At 40.3% G+C, this 17,329-nt stretch overlaps 1 protein-coding gene across 1 annotated transcript; it reads left to right on the plus strand.

The window, feature by feature from the left end:
• Nucleotides 1-1,021: 1,021 nt before the first annotated feature.
• NAPG (NSF attachment protein gamma) lies at nt 1,022-13,093 on the plus strand. Its single transcript, XM_083518813.1, has 12 exons — nt 1,022-1,155; nt 2,060-2,127; nt 3,032-3,116; nt 3,617-3,634; nt 4,830-4,860; nt 5,884-5,993; nt 6,112-6,178; nt 6,753-6,823; nt 8,237-8,315; nt 9,241-9,320; nt 10,519-10,648; nt 11,245-13,093. Exons 1-12 carry the CDS (start codon nt 1,100-1,102, stop codon nt 11,392-11,394), a joined length of 945 nt encoding a protein of 314 aa, XP_083374939.1. The 5' UTR covers nt 1,022-1,099; the 3' UTR covers nt 11,395-13,093.
• Nucleotides 13,094-17,329: the final 4,236 nt, after the last annotated feature.

A 17,329-nucleotide genomic window follows, 5' to 3' on the forward strand; every position in this document is an offset into this window, starting at 1 on the left:
ACATGTCAATCACAAACTTCTGCAAGAGTTTATATCTCACTTTCAGTAAGCAAAACCCTTGATGATTCTTACAGTACTAATTTCCTAGTATTTGTGCTTCTGATTGTACTATACCCATTTGTAGGCAGAAATCTAAGCTAACATGAAGCCTGCCCTGCAACATAAATCCTGGCGACACCTATGCTCAAAACACTCAATGATTATCAGCTAAGGTGGGAACTGAACCATGACCATTGTAGCTCTCCACAACCCATGTTACCAAATAAGTCTATTTACCAATTCTTCTAGCATGACCTTTTATGATTCTGTTTCAAGTATTTAAGTACAGTAGTGCATATTAAGTACTGGTTTGTTCCTACAGTTTGTCACTAGGAAAATATAAAGTGCTTGCAAGATAACCTGCTATGATGCCTTCCTAAAATGAAATACAGTGCAGTATAATCTGTATGAAGTAAAAGACTCATTTGGCCAGTTCAGTCATATAAGCACAAATCAAAGTATATTTCCATTCTGTTAGCAATAGATGGCAAGAGCAGACACGCCCTCCAAAATGTAGGTCACCTATTTGAGATGGTAGATAAAGTTCTGCTTTAATCTTTTGCAATGTTAAAGATTAATGTATTATAAGAAGACAGAAAAATGGCTATACTGTACATCTATAACAGCAGTAAGCATGGCAATCTAATATAACTGGGGAAACTAATGCACTATCACTGGAGGATTGGATATCAAAGGTTTGGGAAGCAGATCAAATGATAAAATTAACTAGCATTGTCAGGGTCTGGGAAGAAAGGCAACGTCATAGCCATTTTATTGAAAAATTGAGTGCTTTTTTCATGTATTGAAACTAGGCACATTTTTAATTTTTTTAACTGAAGCTGTCGTTCAAGAGACCCATTTGTGGAATGCTGGCAAAATCCGCATTGACTTCGCAGGAGAGAAAGGCTAAGGAATCGGATCCGCCCCTGGGCGGAACACCCTGTCTTCGCGCAAGCGCCCTTCGCGGAGACTCCGCCCTTCGCAGTTGTTTGGGTGCAGCGGCGTTCCTTACCTCCGCAAACGTCACGGCCTTGAATCCCTGCAGGTCCTGCTGGGTGACATGGCTGCCCAGAAGATCAACGAAGGCTTGGAGCACATCGCTAAAGCGGAGAAATAGTGAGCGAGGGGGGCCGGGAGGGGGAGAGGGCGAAGGAAGCCGGCGAGGGACAAGGGAAGCCGGCTTGCCAGCCCTTGGGGAACAGGCGGGCGAGTGGGGAGGCTGTACGCGGGGGCTGTGGCTGACTGCGCACCTCCAGCTCCCCATGGAGCAGCGCCGGGAGACGGGGCGGTTTCCCCCGGGTGGAGCTGTGGGCGGAGGGAGCCCCTCTCGGACCCGCGCTCGTCTCTTGAGAGCAACTCCAGGCGGCTCTGCTGGAGCTCCCCCGCCAGAAAAGAGGGGGGCGGTTTCTTGTTTTGGGTTTTGCTCTTATGCGCAGACAACACTTTGCATCCCTCAGGCATACCCTCGTCATCAGTGCGTCGTCCCCTTAATGGGGCTTGCTTGACCCAGGATGTTCAAGCCCTGAAGTATTGCGTACTTCCTTTCTCTCCCCTACCCCAACCTCTGTGGACTCTACCTTAATACAAAGTCGCGCCACTGGGCTACCCGACCTATACTGGTTGCAGTACTTAGGTAGAGGTCATCACCACTCTTCCTAGATCCTGTTATGCTATGTCAGAGATTGAAACTAGAGGCCTGTGCTGTGGCACCAGTAAGCTGCAAAGATCATCCATGTCCCCCCCCTCCCCCCCCAGCTATGTTTGAACCAGATAAATCTCTTTTTCTTTGTAGAATTGAAAAGGTTTGACTGTAAGACCTGATACCTGGTCACCATTTTGACACATCTAGTGAAATTATTAGGCAGTAGGCAATCACTGGTATGACAGTTGCAGCATCAAATTCCTTATTGATGTAGCATATCGTTGTTATTACTATTTGTAAGAAAAGTAAGCAGTTTACAATAAAGAGGTATATTTTTATAAAATGAATTGCTATTTCTTGGTTTATTCTACATTTCAGTTTGAAAACTGGATTATTAAAATGGAAGCCAGACTATGACAGTGCAGCAACTGAATATTCAAAAGCAGGTATGTTCTGTAAAACGTTGGCAGTTCATTTTTGCAACCTTAAATATGTTTCATATGTTCCCCGGCAAAGCTAACTTCTATTGGCAGTTTGTGGATTAACTTGTTGAAATTCCTCTAACCCACAGTGCTGTATTCTTGCAGCAGTAGCTAACTGACTACCTGCCATTGTGATGCATTTCTGAATAAATACCTAGGGTAAAAATAGACAGGTGATATATTCGGGGGTTTGTTTGAAATGATAGATTGGTTTAATTTATAAAGGCTTTTCAGGAGCAAAACACTTCAGAATATCTAGGAAAAGTATATTTCTGCATTCATGGGAGCCATCATTTCTGGGGGACCCAGGCAAGGGAAAAAAACCCCAGCAGTCATTATATTAAGAAAACCAGAGGTTACCTTAGACTATTGATGGATGTCAGGTTGCACAGTATTTCCTAGTGGCTAGAGCTTGGAGTGTTGTCTAATCTTCTTAGGCCAAAGTATGTCTCTTGCAGCCTAATGCTATGCCTGTTTACTTGGAAGTAAGCCCTACAGTGTGAAATGAAGCTTAATTTCAAGTATGCATGCATAAAGGTTGTAACCATAACATTGTGAAAGCCTTTGATGCTAAAATGTGATTTTCTTTAAGATTCATATCATTATTCAAGATTAATACAAATAATAAAAAGTAATTCACATTTCTTTAAAATTGCAAGAAATGTATGGCATTATTTGATCAATGAATGTGATAATAAACTTGACAGGATCTGGGGGGAAATCACTTTGCTGAAGTAAAAATCCAAATTGTCTCTTAAAAGTTCCCTTCTAAATATTATTTCTGAGGTGCAGTAAATGGATATTACTATGTACATGCAAACACAGAACATAATCTATTTTTAATGGTTTCTTTTCTATTTCTTTTCAGCTGTTGCTTTTAAAAATGCCAAACAATATGATCAGGCAAAAGAAGCCTATTATAAAGAAGCTCTCTGCCAGGAAAACAATAAAGCGTATCCATTTATTAATTCTTGCTTTGCTTAAGGGTTTGAAAACATGACTATTGGACTGATACTCCTTTTTTTTAATTCCAAACTTTTAGTGAAATACTGATGTAATGTTTTCTATCATTTTTTTGGGGGGGGGGAGATTCAAGAAGTTTCTCTGTTTACCACATGACTCATGACCACGACTCTTGACGAGTGTTTCTTGTGACACTAGCTTTTGCATCTCCATTGGATCTTTTGCCTTTTTCAATCAAAAGTTTGAGCTAGAAAAGCTGCTTGTCATGATGCAGAAGGGTCTGTTGCTCCACAGCCAAAAGTAGTAGTTTTGAAATGATCTAGATTGTCTTATCTTTGTGGAATTATTTGGTCCATATATGAATGTTAACTTGTACCAATAGCATTCAAGTATATACCCTCTTTAAAAACAGTTCAGGATTGAATATAGTATTTATTTCAGGAAGACATGGTATAATTTGTATCCTTGACTCAAAATGATTTACTTCCAGTCTCTTCCATGCTGCAAAGTAAGTATGAATGCAGTTTTAATTTGTTGAGAGCTCTTCAGTATATGGAAAATGTAATTGAGGTTGACACTCATCAAAATATAATTCAGTAATTCAGTGCACAGGAAGCTGGGACAAAGGAAGATGAAATAAGTTCAGCCAGTGTAAAGTTGCACCAGAGCCAAAGCCCTTTCAGCAGTGAGGCAGTTGCTCTGCCTAAGCCTGGGCAAACAAAATTAAGATTCAAGGCAAAACCTGTTTCTGGAGCAGTTACAAAACAAATAATCAAAAAGCGGAGGGTTTTTTTTATACTTTCCCCCCAAATCCTTATTACCATATATACTTGAGTATAAGCCGACTTTTTCAGCACATTTTTTATGCTGAAAAAGCTGCCCTCGGCTTATACTCGAGTGAGGCGGCAGCGGTGGGAGGAGTGGCCCGAAAGAAGCCCTTTCTCGCCGCTGGTCCCTCCGCTGCCACCCGCCTTTTGCAAGGGCAGGCACAGGAGCCATGGTTGGGAGAGGTGCTGCGCTGCGCTGTGCCTCTCCCAACTGCTGCTCCTATGCCTGCTCTTGCAAGCGGAAGAGGCGGTGGTGGAGGGACAAGTGGCCCGAAAGGAGCCCTTTCGGGCTGCTGGTTCCTCCTCCTCTGCCTTTGCCACTGTCAGCAGTGGTGGAGGAGGAACGAGCAGCCTGAAAGCACCCCTTTTGGGCTACTTGTTCTTCCTCCGCCGCTGCCGCCACCACCAGGTTTGTGGTGTGGTAAACCGGCTTATACTTGAGTCAATAAGTTTTCCCAGTTTTTTGTGCTAAAATTAGGTGCCTCGGCTTATATTAGGGTCGGCTTATACTCGAGTATATACGGCACCTTACTTGTGAGTTTTCTCACATATTGCAGAATTAGGTAGTAAAAAGAGATGTACGGTTATGCATCTACTTTTTATTTTACTCTTTTAAAAAAAGGGACTTGCTTTTTTCCCCATGGACAGCCAGTGTCCTTATGGGAGAGAGCTGTGAATTCCCATTTCAAGCCAAGTCATGGAGCAAAAATCAAAGCGCATGTAATTTGGATGTCTGGTTCTGTTCTACATATTGCAGCGGAGTGAATAGGCTCCAAGATGCCTGCATCTTAGGATTGTCTGTCCTATAGTCTTTGGTATGATACACTTTAAATTCATTCACTTTCAGCACTGATTTAATTTTGCTTTGCGTTTCAGAGCTTATGAACAAGTTGGCATGATGTTAAAGGTATGGCCATTTCCAGTCAAACCATCTATATTTGATTTGGTTACAACTAATTATTGGGTGCTTGTCCTGTGCAGTGCTAATCCTGTAGTTTGATAAACTTGTTGGGGGTTTTTGTGGGGTTTTTTTTTTTTTTTTTTGAGATTTTGAGTAGATTTTGCCAGGTTGCTAGGTCACATGACCAAGCTGAAAAGGGGTTTGGAATAAGTTTAGATAGTTTCTTTCCCTGCACCTGGCTCTCCTTTTTCGGTACTTCTACCAGTGCAACTGAGCCAGGGTAGCAAGCCCAAGGTCCTCCAAATCCAAACTATTTCATTCTGCTGGCTCTTGGGTTTCAATTGTGCTGCTTGTATGATCCATTTATCAGCGAAGCCAGTACTTGTGATCTCAATCAGTACTACTTAATAGTCTTAAATTCAAGGACTCCTAACATCTTAACAATTGCCCTGTTTACTTCAAAGTAATTTTAATAGGAAGGTGGTTCCTGGTAAGGAATTTCAACCTTTGTTGACTTGGAAGTCAGCTAATCTGTATTTAAGAGCTGTATCTTTTCAGCATGAAGAAATTTACACTTTTTGGTTAGGATAAAAGTGAGGGAAGGACATTTAGCTAACCCATTAAATAAACCTTTTCCACGTGATTCTCACACGCATAGCCGATGCTTGAACCATCACAGATCAACAACATAGGAAGTTTTCATATCGCCTCAAATGCAGTGCATCTTTGTGAAATACATACATTTAGATTTAAATCATAAAGTGTTGAAATAAAATTGTATAAGTGGGTGTTTGCAGTTGCCCCTAGTCATTCACTCTTTGCAAACGCTACGATTCTTGCAGGAATTTCTTTGCCTTTTTAATGTTTCCATCTGCTAAAGATTGTTGTACTGATTTTTATCAAAGGGTTTAACAAAACTTTTAATAGTTTCAAATATGCAATAATGTGATAAAACTAAATGAAAGTATTAGATAGACTTTGATTTGCCGTTTTTCCTGACAAACGTGAATCTCTTTCTTTCTCCTTTAGGAGATGAAACAACATCATGATGCAGTGGAAATGATTCAGAGAGCCAGCATGATGTACCTGGAGAATGGAACACCTGACACAGCAGCTATAGCCCTGGATCGGGCTGGGAAGTAAGTCTGCAAACTCAAAGCATTGGTTTCTTTTCTGGAAAAGAAGTTTGATTTATCTAGTTTGCTTTTTTTTAAAAAAGCCATCAAGCTAAATAATAATGTTGACTTTTTATTTCAGAGTAATAGAAAATATAAATCCAGACAAGGCTATACAACTTTATCAGCAGACAGCAGCAGTGTTTGAAGTAAGTCGCCTGAAAGCAATATAGTATGTTCCCCAGGAAATGTGTTGAGAATGGCAGAGAATAAAATTTAGAAGGTGAACAGCAGTCAAGTCCTATTGCAAAAGAGTGAAACTTCAGGTGTGCTTATTAAATGTCTTCTTGTCTGGTCTTTCTGACAGCACTGCTGAGTAGACTTAACTGGTGTTGCTGAATTCTTTTTTACACGAGTCTTACTACTTTCATCAGCAAATGTCATTTGATTTGTATAGTATATATGCCATAAGAGTAGATAGCAAAGCCTAAATGGGGCTAGAAAATTGGGGCCAAGCTTGGCAAGCAGGTAAACAGGCAAGCTATCTGTCTTCACTTTCTCAACTCACGACAAACAGTTTTTAAAATGCAATGTTTACCTTGCAGTGCCTGCATTTATTCCATTAAATGCTGCAACTTTTCTGGAATTTCATGTTCCAGTTAAGCTTACTCAGAGAGGTTTGGGTCACCCAGCTGATAGAGCTGTGTATTAAGTCAAGTAAAACGAGAGAATTTTACCTGACAAATCATTAATGTTCTCATATGATTTTGGTTTCTTATCTAGAATGAAGAACGTTTACGACAAGCAGTTGAAATGTATGGAAAAGCTTCAAGGCTTTTAGTCAGAGGTCGCAGGTGGGCATCCTAACTTTTGTATTCCTTTTTTAAAATGAAATCATTCTCATGGCACTGCCAGCTGATGAAGCTTTTGCATAAATTCACAGTTGGTCATTAAATTCTTGCATGATATCCAGATGACATTCATCCATGTTGGGGTGGGGGAATTGCAGTTTCCTAGCTTGCAAACTTTTAAATTTTCTTCTTGGGAGATAGATTATTCCTGTAGAATGGTATCTACTATAACTGACTTTCAAATGAAACAGATATTTCATTTAAGAATTAAAATGTTGTGGGCATCTATTGGCTGGTAACTGCAAAGTCACTGAAGCCAAAGGAGACAAACTCATTCCTTTTGTGTCCACTTACCATTCTTTTTAAAAAATGCAACAAACATTGAAAATGGGCAAAGCTATCCCTATCTCAGTAATGTTTCAGTTAGCTCAGTTGCTAGAACGTGAGAGTCTTAATCTCAAGATTGAGGGTTTGAGTCCCATGTTGGGCAGAAAGATTCCTGCATTGCAGGAGTTTGGACTAGAGGACCCTCATGGTCCCTTCCAACTCTTTGATTCTAAGATTCTACTGCCTTTTCTTTAGAGCTGTATATGCCCATTGATTCCCATCTCCCCAGCAGCAAAACTAGTCCGGGTTTGGGAGATAAAGGTCATTCTCATTGTTAGGTAAGGTAAAGGTACCCCTGCCCGTACGGGCCAGTCTTGACAGACTCTAGGGTTGTGCGCTCATCTCACTCTAGAGGCCGGGAGCCAGCGCTGTCCGCAGACACTTCCGGGTCACGTGCCCAGCGTGATGAAGCTGCTCTGGCGAGCCAGAGCCACATATGGAAACGCCGTTTACCTCCCCGCTAGTAAGCGGTCCCTATTTATCTACTTGCACCCGAGGGTGCTTTCGAACTGCTAGGTTGGCAGGCGCTGGGACCGAGCAACGGGAGCGCACCCTGCCGCGGGGATTCGAACCGCCGACCATGTGATCGGCAAGTCCTAGGCTCTGAGGCTTTTACCCACAGCGCCACCCGCGTCCCTCATTGTTACTGGCACTCAATTGGGGCTAGCACAACTAAAACACGCAGATCATAACCATTTCTTCCTGTACATCTGTAATGGTGTCAGCCATACATTCCATATCCCAGTGCTCATGTGGCTGTATTAGACACAGTCATCCAAATGCATTGCAGGTAGTATAAATCTGGCCTGGCTTTTCACCATTTCCTTACACTCCAGCATGTGTTTTGTAAGGAAGTAGTTCCTTCAGCTTTACGTTCAGTATGGGCTCACTGTAACCGCACATGAGCTCATGTTTTGCTTGAGTGTTGAGCTGCCATTTTGGAAAATGGACACTTAAGGAGTGATTTTCTCTCCCTGATTCCTGCTGCTCCTTTCTTTAAATGTACCAATCCTTCTCATTGTCTTTCAGACTAGATGAGGCTGCAGTATCTATTCAGAAGGAAAAGAGTCTTTATAAAGATATTGAAAACTATCCAACTTGTTACAAGGTATAAAGCCAGGTGGTCTCTTTATCTATTTCTGAAAAAGTGCTCTCTTTTCTTTTGAATTACTCTAATTTGTAAGCTCACATCTAATTGAACAGCGTTAGATGTATTCCTCACTAGAAATCATACACGCGCTAATCTCTAGTCTTAAAACAGTTGGAAATGTTAAAATTGGTTCATGTTTTTGTTTTTTGTTTTAAAGTATTTAAAAAAACAAGTATCAAATTTGGAAGATGATTTTTTAAAAAATATTGGCCTGCACCATATTTTATGCAGTGTTATAATTGTAAAATCTGACACAGCTTTGAAAATCCCGAATATCTATGGATTGAGTGGAGTAAGACTTATTTTACCCTGCATAACTTTTGTGCCATGCCTTGGTTATTTAATTGACTTGTGTGTGACTAGCAGAGTCTGTTGTTAGGTGCTATCAGGGTTTCAGGTTCAGCTTTTCAAGAGGCCCTGTTTATTTTAAGCTACAAGCATCTTCCATGTACCGATGTGATCATTGTGTTCAATGCTTGCTAATGAATGTATGAGGAGTACCTGCAAAATTACATCTTTAGTTTGGTGAAGAAGAGGCAAAGTAGCCTAATGGCCAAAGTACATAATCTGTAATGATCCAAGTCCTGTTAAATAGCAAAAGGTGTATTTATTTTATGCGTTTCTATAATTGAAACAGTTATGGAGAGTTATTTAATGCTAAACTTGTAAATCTTGGCTCAGAAAATGGCAGGCCAAACATTTGTTGCCAAAGATCTGGTCATTTTTCTGAAAGAAAAAAATCACCCTTAATTATTCAAAGTACCTCTGTTTTTCTTTTTTTGAGATGCTGACATTTATATTTTTTCTGTTGAATCTGTTTAACTGAGAAATTAATACAGCTTTGTTATTAGAGAGTGAATCAGTCATTTTTTTTTCCTTTTAGAAAACTATTGCTCAGGTCTTAGTTCATCTTCACAGAAATGACTATGTTGCTGCAGAAAAATGTGTCAGGGAAAGTTGTAGGTAAGTCATCTGTTTGCCTGATTTGTTTTAATTTTTAAAAGCATAGTTGTCTTCTTCATTATCTTATGTTCTGTATTTCTGTTACTGGCATAAGCGCTGAATGCAGGGTTCGTTGGCACATCATCTTTTTGAGAAACGCTCCTTGCTTATAAAAGAGTGACAATAAATTTGTTCCTCATCTTAATATCAAATTGTTACATCTACAAAACTCATTTGTTGGTTTAGAAAGTAAGCTGCTCATTCATTCATTCATTCATTCATTTGGTACTCTTAGGCATTTGGGTCCCAAACAATTTAAGACTTTATATGATAGTACTAACACATTGAATTTGGCTGGTACCTGCCTGGTAGCCAGAGCAAAGCTTTTAGAACCAGGTGACACAAGATTCCATTGGGCTTGCCCCACTTACTAATCTAGCAGCTTCATTCTGCATTAGCCGGACCACTTCAAGAGCATCCCTACATAGAACCCATTACGTTAGTCTAAGTGGGGCCAAGCTATTCTGTTTCAGGAACAGCCATAGCTGACAAACTAGCCTACACAAGGCCTAAGCACTCCTAGCCACAGGAACCACTTGAGATCAACTCCTGCCATTACAGGTGGAACACCTAGTTCTTAGATATGGGAACCTGCCCACCTACAGCATTTCCGTCTTCCTAGAATTGAGCCTCAGTTTATTAGCCCCCATCCACGCCTTCTCTGCTTCAGTGTACCTCCATAGCCTCTCCTGATTCAGATGGGAATGGAGAAATAAAGCTGTGTGCACCATACAGATGACACTATGCTCTAATTCCCAAGATCCCAGTGGTTTAATCATAATTAAAACTTGCGCAGAACGATAAAATAAAAGCAGTGTTAAAATCAGTCAATGCATGCTGGTATATCTGGGTCTACAAATGGTACAGTTGGCACTAAGCAAATCTCCTTAGGGAGAACATCTCCAAGATAGGGTGCCACCACCTAAAAGGTTGTCTTCCTGGTCACTTCCCATCTAACTTCAGATGGTGAGGGAAACCAGGGTAGGGCTTCTGATTAAGAATGCAGAATCTAGGCAGGGTCATATTGTAGGAAGTGGTCGTTTAGGTACTTCTCAGGCCCTGATTCTCGCGTCTTCCATTTTCTTGTTTGTACTTTATATGGAAATTTAGTTTATTTACTTTGAGTGGAGTAATTTAAATAATACTGCAATTGCTTCAGCATACCAGGCTTCAGTGAAAGTGAAGACTGTGCCGCATTGGAGCAGCTCCTAGAGGGGTATGATCAGCAAGACCAGGACCAAGTATCAGATGTTTGCAATTCACCCCTGTTTAAATACATGGACAATGATGTAAGTTGGTGTCTCAATTTATTTTCTTAAGCAGAATATATTAACTGATTATTTTGATCCACAGGATGTTTTGTACTGACAAATAGTAAGTTGCAATGCTATGCATAAATGTGGCATTTCCTGTGATACATGAGTATTCAAGTCACTGCCAAAGCTAAAGTCTGAATGGGCTGTGGGTAGTATCTTGTCATCTTGGTCATACAACTTTTTTTTCAGAGGGCTTTTTCCTTCTAGAAAAAAGATTGGCTGTAACATAGGTTTGTAAATACTGATTTCAGATTGCAGAGATAGGCCTTCCTTTACATTACTTGTGTTTTTAATCTTAATGTCTTATAATTTTATTATTGCAATTGTTAATGGCTTTGTAGATTAAATTTTTGAGATAAAATAGTGAGAAATAATCACGGTGCCCTGGGACACAGATGAATGTGTCCACTGCTTTGTATTCTGTTACTTTCCCTTAGAGTAGTATTAGTGGGGTGCTGGCATTTTCTAATTAACCATTCTGTTACTTTATGCAAATACCCACATTGACTGCAGCAGAGTAAGTTAAACAGGGCATGTATGCTCAACATCTTGTTCTTGCCCTCTGCCAGTATGCCAAGCTTGGCCTCTCATTGGCTGTCCCAGGAGGAGGTGTGAAGAAGAAATCCCCAGTTACTCCACAGGGCAAAGTGGGTGAACCAGGTGAAGGAGGTTCCCGTGGAAATGAGGAAGATGATGATTATGCAAGTGGACTACTGTAACTCCAATACAACTCTACTCTTAAATGTCAACCTAGCTGTTTCTGGCAATGAGCAATTCTGGAAGCTGCCGTCACTTCATTGCAATCAGTAAATTGGAAATTTAAATATTTGTCTGCTTCTGGGAAACTTGTACGGAAAGCATGGTTGTACATTTCAAAGTCTTCTTGAGTTACAGTCCTACATCTTTGCAGTGCATCTGCTTTAATAAAGAATTTTGAGTATTACAGTCTTCCCTTCAAAGGGGGAAGTGGGGTTGGATGATGGCATTTACCTTCTGATAATTCTTTCTAGATGTCTAGTTTCAGGGCCTATTGCTTCATGCTCTGATATTCCTGGGCAAGGATGGAGTTCAGGCAAAGGAGTGTTAAGCATTTTTTTGAACAATACCCACTAAACAGTGTGGAACACCTTAAACTATGTTGGCTATCCCTTTTCCCATATGGCCCTAATATTTTCTGAAACATAATGTATATAGAAGGTTTATGGGCCAGTGTTGGGAAGGCATAATTAGTTCTTTAGAAGCATAAATAGTGAAAACTAGTTTTCTGAGTAACACAACACCTCTATAGATAAACTGGAAAAGAAACCTTGTTTTCTTTTGAATATCACATACTTTAGCTATGGAAACTTCAGCATTTCTGGGCAAAAAAGGACCCCACACTCATTGGTATGCAAATGATACGCTTTTCATATTCAGAGAATATCTAACATTATGAACTTGCAGATTTTCCAGGGAGAAGTAATATACCACAGGAGAAGGATCTTGAAATGTGTTCAATAACATTCCTAGTAGCTTTCAGTTGTGTTGATTCAGCATCATGAACACAATTCCCTGTTAATCGCATCCCTTGCCATAGGGTAATGTTTACTTTCACGGGTAATTCAATTATTGCTGTTTTTGTCAAGTATAGACTTGCACTATTATGTATTGCGTGAGGAAAGGAACATGACTGTAAAACACTGTTGTTTTTTGAGGTGTGTGTGTGGGGGGGGGAGACAGTAAATTCTTAAATCACACATTCAGACGTTTATGGAGAGATGTTTGTAACCCAGTGAGTATAACAGTTTTGAACTAGGCCCACTTCCTATTTTCATGGTACATGGAAATCTTCAGGGATATAAAACTGAATTTGTGTGCAATGAAACAACATTTTTACAAAGGATTGCAATGACACTTTCAGAATTGAAATTTGTGAAGTTGAGTGTAACTTAAAATGCGTAATGTCTATATTTTTTGACCTAATGACCTTTATTTTAGCTGGCAAAAATGTAATGGAAACCCTAGTATCTTTATTCAATGTTAAACAGTAATCAGCACTTTCTGATATGTGTTTTAGTGTTTGTTTCCCAAAGCACTGTACACACTTCCTTTGACTAAGAGAGCAAATGTAGCAAGGAGGAAGGTTTTGAGGAATAATGCCAACTTTTCAAGAGCCAAAGCATGTGTTGGTTTGCATGAAGTTGCTAAAATACTATGAAAGTAAATAACTATAAATTATTGAATACTGCTCATTTGTACACCCAGATGTTGTGTAAACTGTGTTTTATGCAATGTGAAACCTGTACTTTAATTGTAATTCTGCCTGGCCTTTCCGTGGGATGCAGTAGAGTATAAAAAAATGTTGTAATTCTCTACAAGATCCAGCCTCCTGAGAAGAGGCTCTGTAATTCAGCTGTAAAAAAAATCTTAAAACAACAAGTTTCTGTGTGTGCTTTTATGATGATTGTGATCAGTTTGATCCATTGGGGTGCTGAAATGTCAATGGAACTGAAAATATCAAACCTCAGTAGTTGAGGTGAAAAACTAGTGTTACTCAATGAGCAGAAGTTACTTAGGCTGTTTACAGTATCTGTTAATCCTGTCACTAGAATTTCTCAATTGCTTTTACGGTGTAATCTTTAAATCTTCCAAGTGAGAAGTAATTTGAATATTGGCAGTCACTAGCTAGATCAGGCATTTCTCAACTGTTTCTCTTTTAAGGGGTCTTGTAAATAATGAGAAGTTTGTTGCTTCTGGATATGGAAGGTCACATACAAACTATAAAATGAACCTAGAATGAACACTTTGTAATAGGCTACACAAAATTGTACTGACTCTTGGGTATGACCAATTGACTTTAAGAATGCTTTGGTGTGTGTTTGTTTAGTCTAGTAACTGAGTTGACCTGTGGTGCTTTCAGAAGAAAATGTCCCATTTGGGGCTTCTGTTTGGCAGTTTATGGATTTAGAATTGCAGTGTAGTTTAATTATAGCCACAAGATGGTGCTGTGGTTTAGACAAAAGTGTGTTGTTTTTACTCTACCCTTCTCTGTGAATGCAGTGAACATGAAAAACTATCTTAAATCAAGATTTATACCTTGCCTTTGGTTCAAAAGATCCTCAATATCTGCTTCTAACAGATTGCAGCAATGCAGAACTACCCTTCCACCTGCAGCGTGTCCTATATATGTTCATAGGTTACATGATGGCATGTATATAAACACATGTTGCCATGGAGATGTCCCACGGGGATGTTGCATTGCACTTCAATTAGCAGAAGACCAGTCTCCATTCAAACTCCAAATAAATGTGTGTATTATACAGCACCAACATCACATCAGAGAATAAAATAGCCATGCGGCTTGAATTGCCAAAATGGTTACAAAGAATGAAGTGGTTAGTTGAGACAATCCCCAGGCATAGATTAAGTGTGTTTCCTGAGTTTCAAAGTGACCTGAGGCTGAGTCAGGATTGAGATTCTTGAAGTAGCTAGGTATGAGTCCCTAGATACAAATCACAGTCCACTTTCATAGAAGCATCTAAGTGCAACCCTCTGCAGTGCAGGAATCTCGACTAAAGCATCCGTGACAGATGGCCATTCAACCTCTTCTTAGAAACCTCCAAGGAAGGAGAGTCACTACCTTCCAAGGTTCTACTGTCAAAACAGTTCTTACCATCATAAAGTTCTTCCTGATGTTTAGTCAGAATCTCCTTGTATCTTGAAGCCATTGGTTCAGGTCATACCCTCTGGAGCAGGAGAAAACAAGGACATTTGCAACTTGGAGGCTCTTGAAAGTTGAAGTACATGAATTGCCTGTCAACGTCTTCAAAGGAAAGCTCAGCATTGACGGTGACCTCATCAGATGTGACATGAATAAGGTATTCAACACCTTGGCCAATGACTTGCACCTCACAGATTTGGGTATGTAGCATGAAGAAATATTGGGCACTGTGCACTACATGTTTTTTGAGAGACAAGGTTGACTTCTTTGCTCAGAGGGATGACAATTATGCGTGGCCAAAGGTAGGCACACTTTGAAATCTCGAACCCCACAGAGTATGAAACATGGAACAGAACAAACAGTTATCCATACGGATACTTTTAGTTTTTACTTTTGCTTGTGCAAACAGCTTAGGGGCAGCTTCAAACTGGAAAAATGTTGCAGGGGATCCTGGTCTTTCCTTATGGTGTCTGTTTAACTTTTCATTATTATTAAAGTGAAAGATCCCAATCACAGATCTTCCACATCACATGTATTTTAGCCATAAATGAAGTGGCAAAGCCATGAGTGCTTAAAACGTGCATTAAGCCTTAGGAGTACTGTATGAGAAAATTCTTCAGCTTAAAACACCTACAGAGCTTCACAGCTCATGGATATGCCAAGTGCCTTAACGGTTTACTGACTCCAGTTTTTTCCCCTCTGGCCCTGGTCCTCTCCAAGCAACTGCTTCCAAATGGAACAGCTCCGAAGAAAGAATTATGGTGACTTGCGCTCTGTGCTGGAGCTCACGACACATTTTATTAGAGGTCGCGAGAGAGTGGTTAACCTCCACGTGCCCTTTGATTGTGAATTCCTCAAGCCTGTGTGCAAGAGCAGCACAGCATGTTTATAAGCTTTTGATAGTAAATATATTAACCCTCCCTGCTAGAGGGGGTTTCTCTGTGAAACTTTGGGAATGGCCCCCTAGTCCAAATATCCTACTTTAATGTAAGTTCAAGTATGATTAACTGAAATAATTGCATATTCTACCCCTTCCTCCCTCTCTCCCTGTCACATCTGTTTTGAAATTGCAAATTGGGTAGGAGCCCATCTAACCTGTTCCTTGCAGAGCCCTGTGTGTGTGTGTTTGATGTCAAGCCTTTACCACGAGAACACTTACCTTCCTTCATTGAAAGAATCTCATCCTGCTGATTTGAGGTTTTTAAGTGGGACATTGAACACGCATGTCATCCTGTATTGGTATTACAAAGAGACTTGCGCCATCACATAAAATATTAGTGGCTTGTCTATGTTTGGGCATAAGCAGATGGTGTTATAGCAAGGTATGTTCCCACCCTAAGGGCTAGGGGTGTGCATTTGAATGAGCCATATATAAGCCACAATCCTGTTTTGTTTCAGCATACATTTTGAAGTCTTCTATCCTGCTACTGCTTCTGATTTGTTCTGCTTTATTTTTACTGTATTATTTTTATTGTAGTCAGCTGCCTTCAGTATAGGCCACTATAGAAAGGAGAGGTATTAAATCAGAGGCTAAATAAAAATAGATATGAAGAATTGTGTTGCTCTGCTGGGGAGCAGAAGAGAAGCAGTAGTAACATGAAAAATGTGTTTGTAGAGTGTAAGATGACTAATTGCATCCCCAAGCAATTTGTGATTGGGGATTGATGACTTCAGAATATGAAACTTGGAAACCTAAACTCTTAATATATAGCAAGGCGGTGGCCTGGTTTGTATTTCATGGTAAGCCCAAACTGTGGCTTACCTAGAGAGGAATTCAGGGTCATTTTGCCCCTCCCTTGTCCTTTTTATTGCCTCACTGCACTGAGCTAAGCCAACCTTAGTGTGTCATCCTAACACAGGTTCATGCTTAAGCTCTCTTCATTCCTCACTAACCTTGGCTTGGCTTGGCACTTCAGTAAAAAGGGCTCGTTAGGAGTCAAGCTGCTGTGAGAAATGTTGGCTTGTCAAAGACTAAAACATGAAAGTTTGATATCTGCAGCTATTAAAAGTTCTGCAATTTCAAACGGATAAGAAGGCCAAATTCAGTGCTTTCCAGTCTTGCAATTTGTGAGGGATTGGCTCGTGAATTTATGGATAGCAGAGTCATGACCGCTTGTTAACTCTGCCCCTAGTAGTACTAGGTTGGCTCTTTGTAGGCTATTTAGATTGCGAGACAGAGAGATTAAATCTGGCCATGGCTCATCTGGAACTTGGTTCACTGTTGCAGATAAAACCTAGGCAAGAAGACTTTTGTTTCCTGAGGAAATAGATACTGGTTTAAATGATTCTTCCTCCCTTATTGGTACCTTAGCAAGGTTTTTTGGTTTTATTTACTGTGTGGGCTCCAAGGATATGGAGCAGCAGGTTGGTGGAAGATTCATTTGTGGGCCAGCTGTAGGCTGAGTGCCTGTAGGCAGCAGTGCAGCTGCAGGACTCATTAATTATGCTGCCTCAGTAGATTGACCTAGCTTAGCAGGTGGGAGGGATTGACATAATAGGTCAGCCAGCAAGAGGCCAGCAGGGGGCTGGAGCGTATGCATCTCTCACATGGGGCCTGACTCCTGAGCTTCAGTGTGGGTCCTGACTGTACTGGCCAGCTGGAATCTTTCCGTCGATTCCCGACGCTCCCAATAACAGAACAGGGAGGTACATTATCTTGTTCTTACTATCTTCCTCATGCTGTGTGATTTTGCTTAAATGCTGTACAGTTTTCTATACTATTTAATAGAAGCACTAAGCCTCCTTCCATTTGTGTTGTGATTGCCATTGAATCCAAAAAAAGCCCTTTTATTTGGTGAAACAATTGTCTCCCACGCTGGCTGACAAGTTTTAATGTTTTAATGTATGTTGTTCAAGTGTTTTTTTATTGCTGAGATGTGTTTTTCCTAACACTCTTTTTATTGTGTTGTACACTGCTTTGGCTGCTTCCTCATACTACAGAAAACATTTGTTTA

The sequence above is a fragment of the Podarcis liolepis genome, assembly GCF_965112155.1.
Source record: "Podarcis liolepis genome assembly, chromosome: 8".
Lineage (NCBI taxonomy): Eukaryota > Metazoa > Chordata > Lepidosauria > Squamata > Lacertidae > Podarcis > Podarcis liolepis.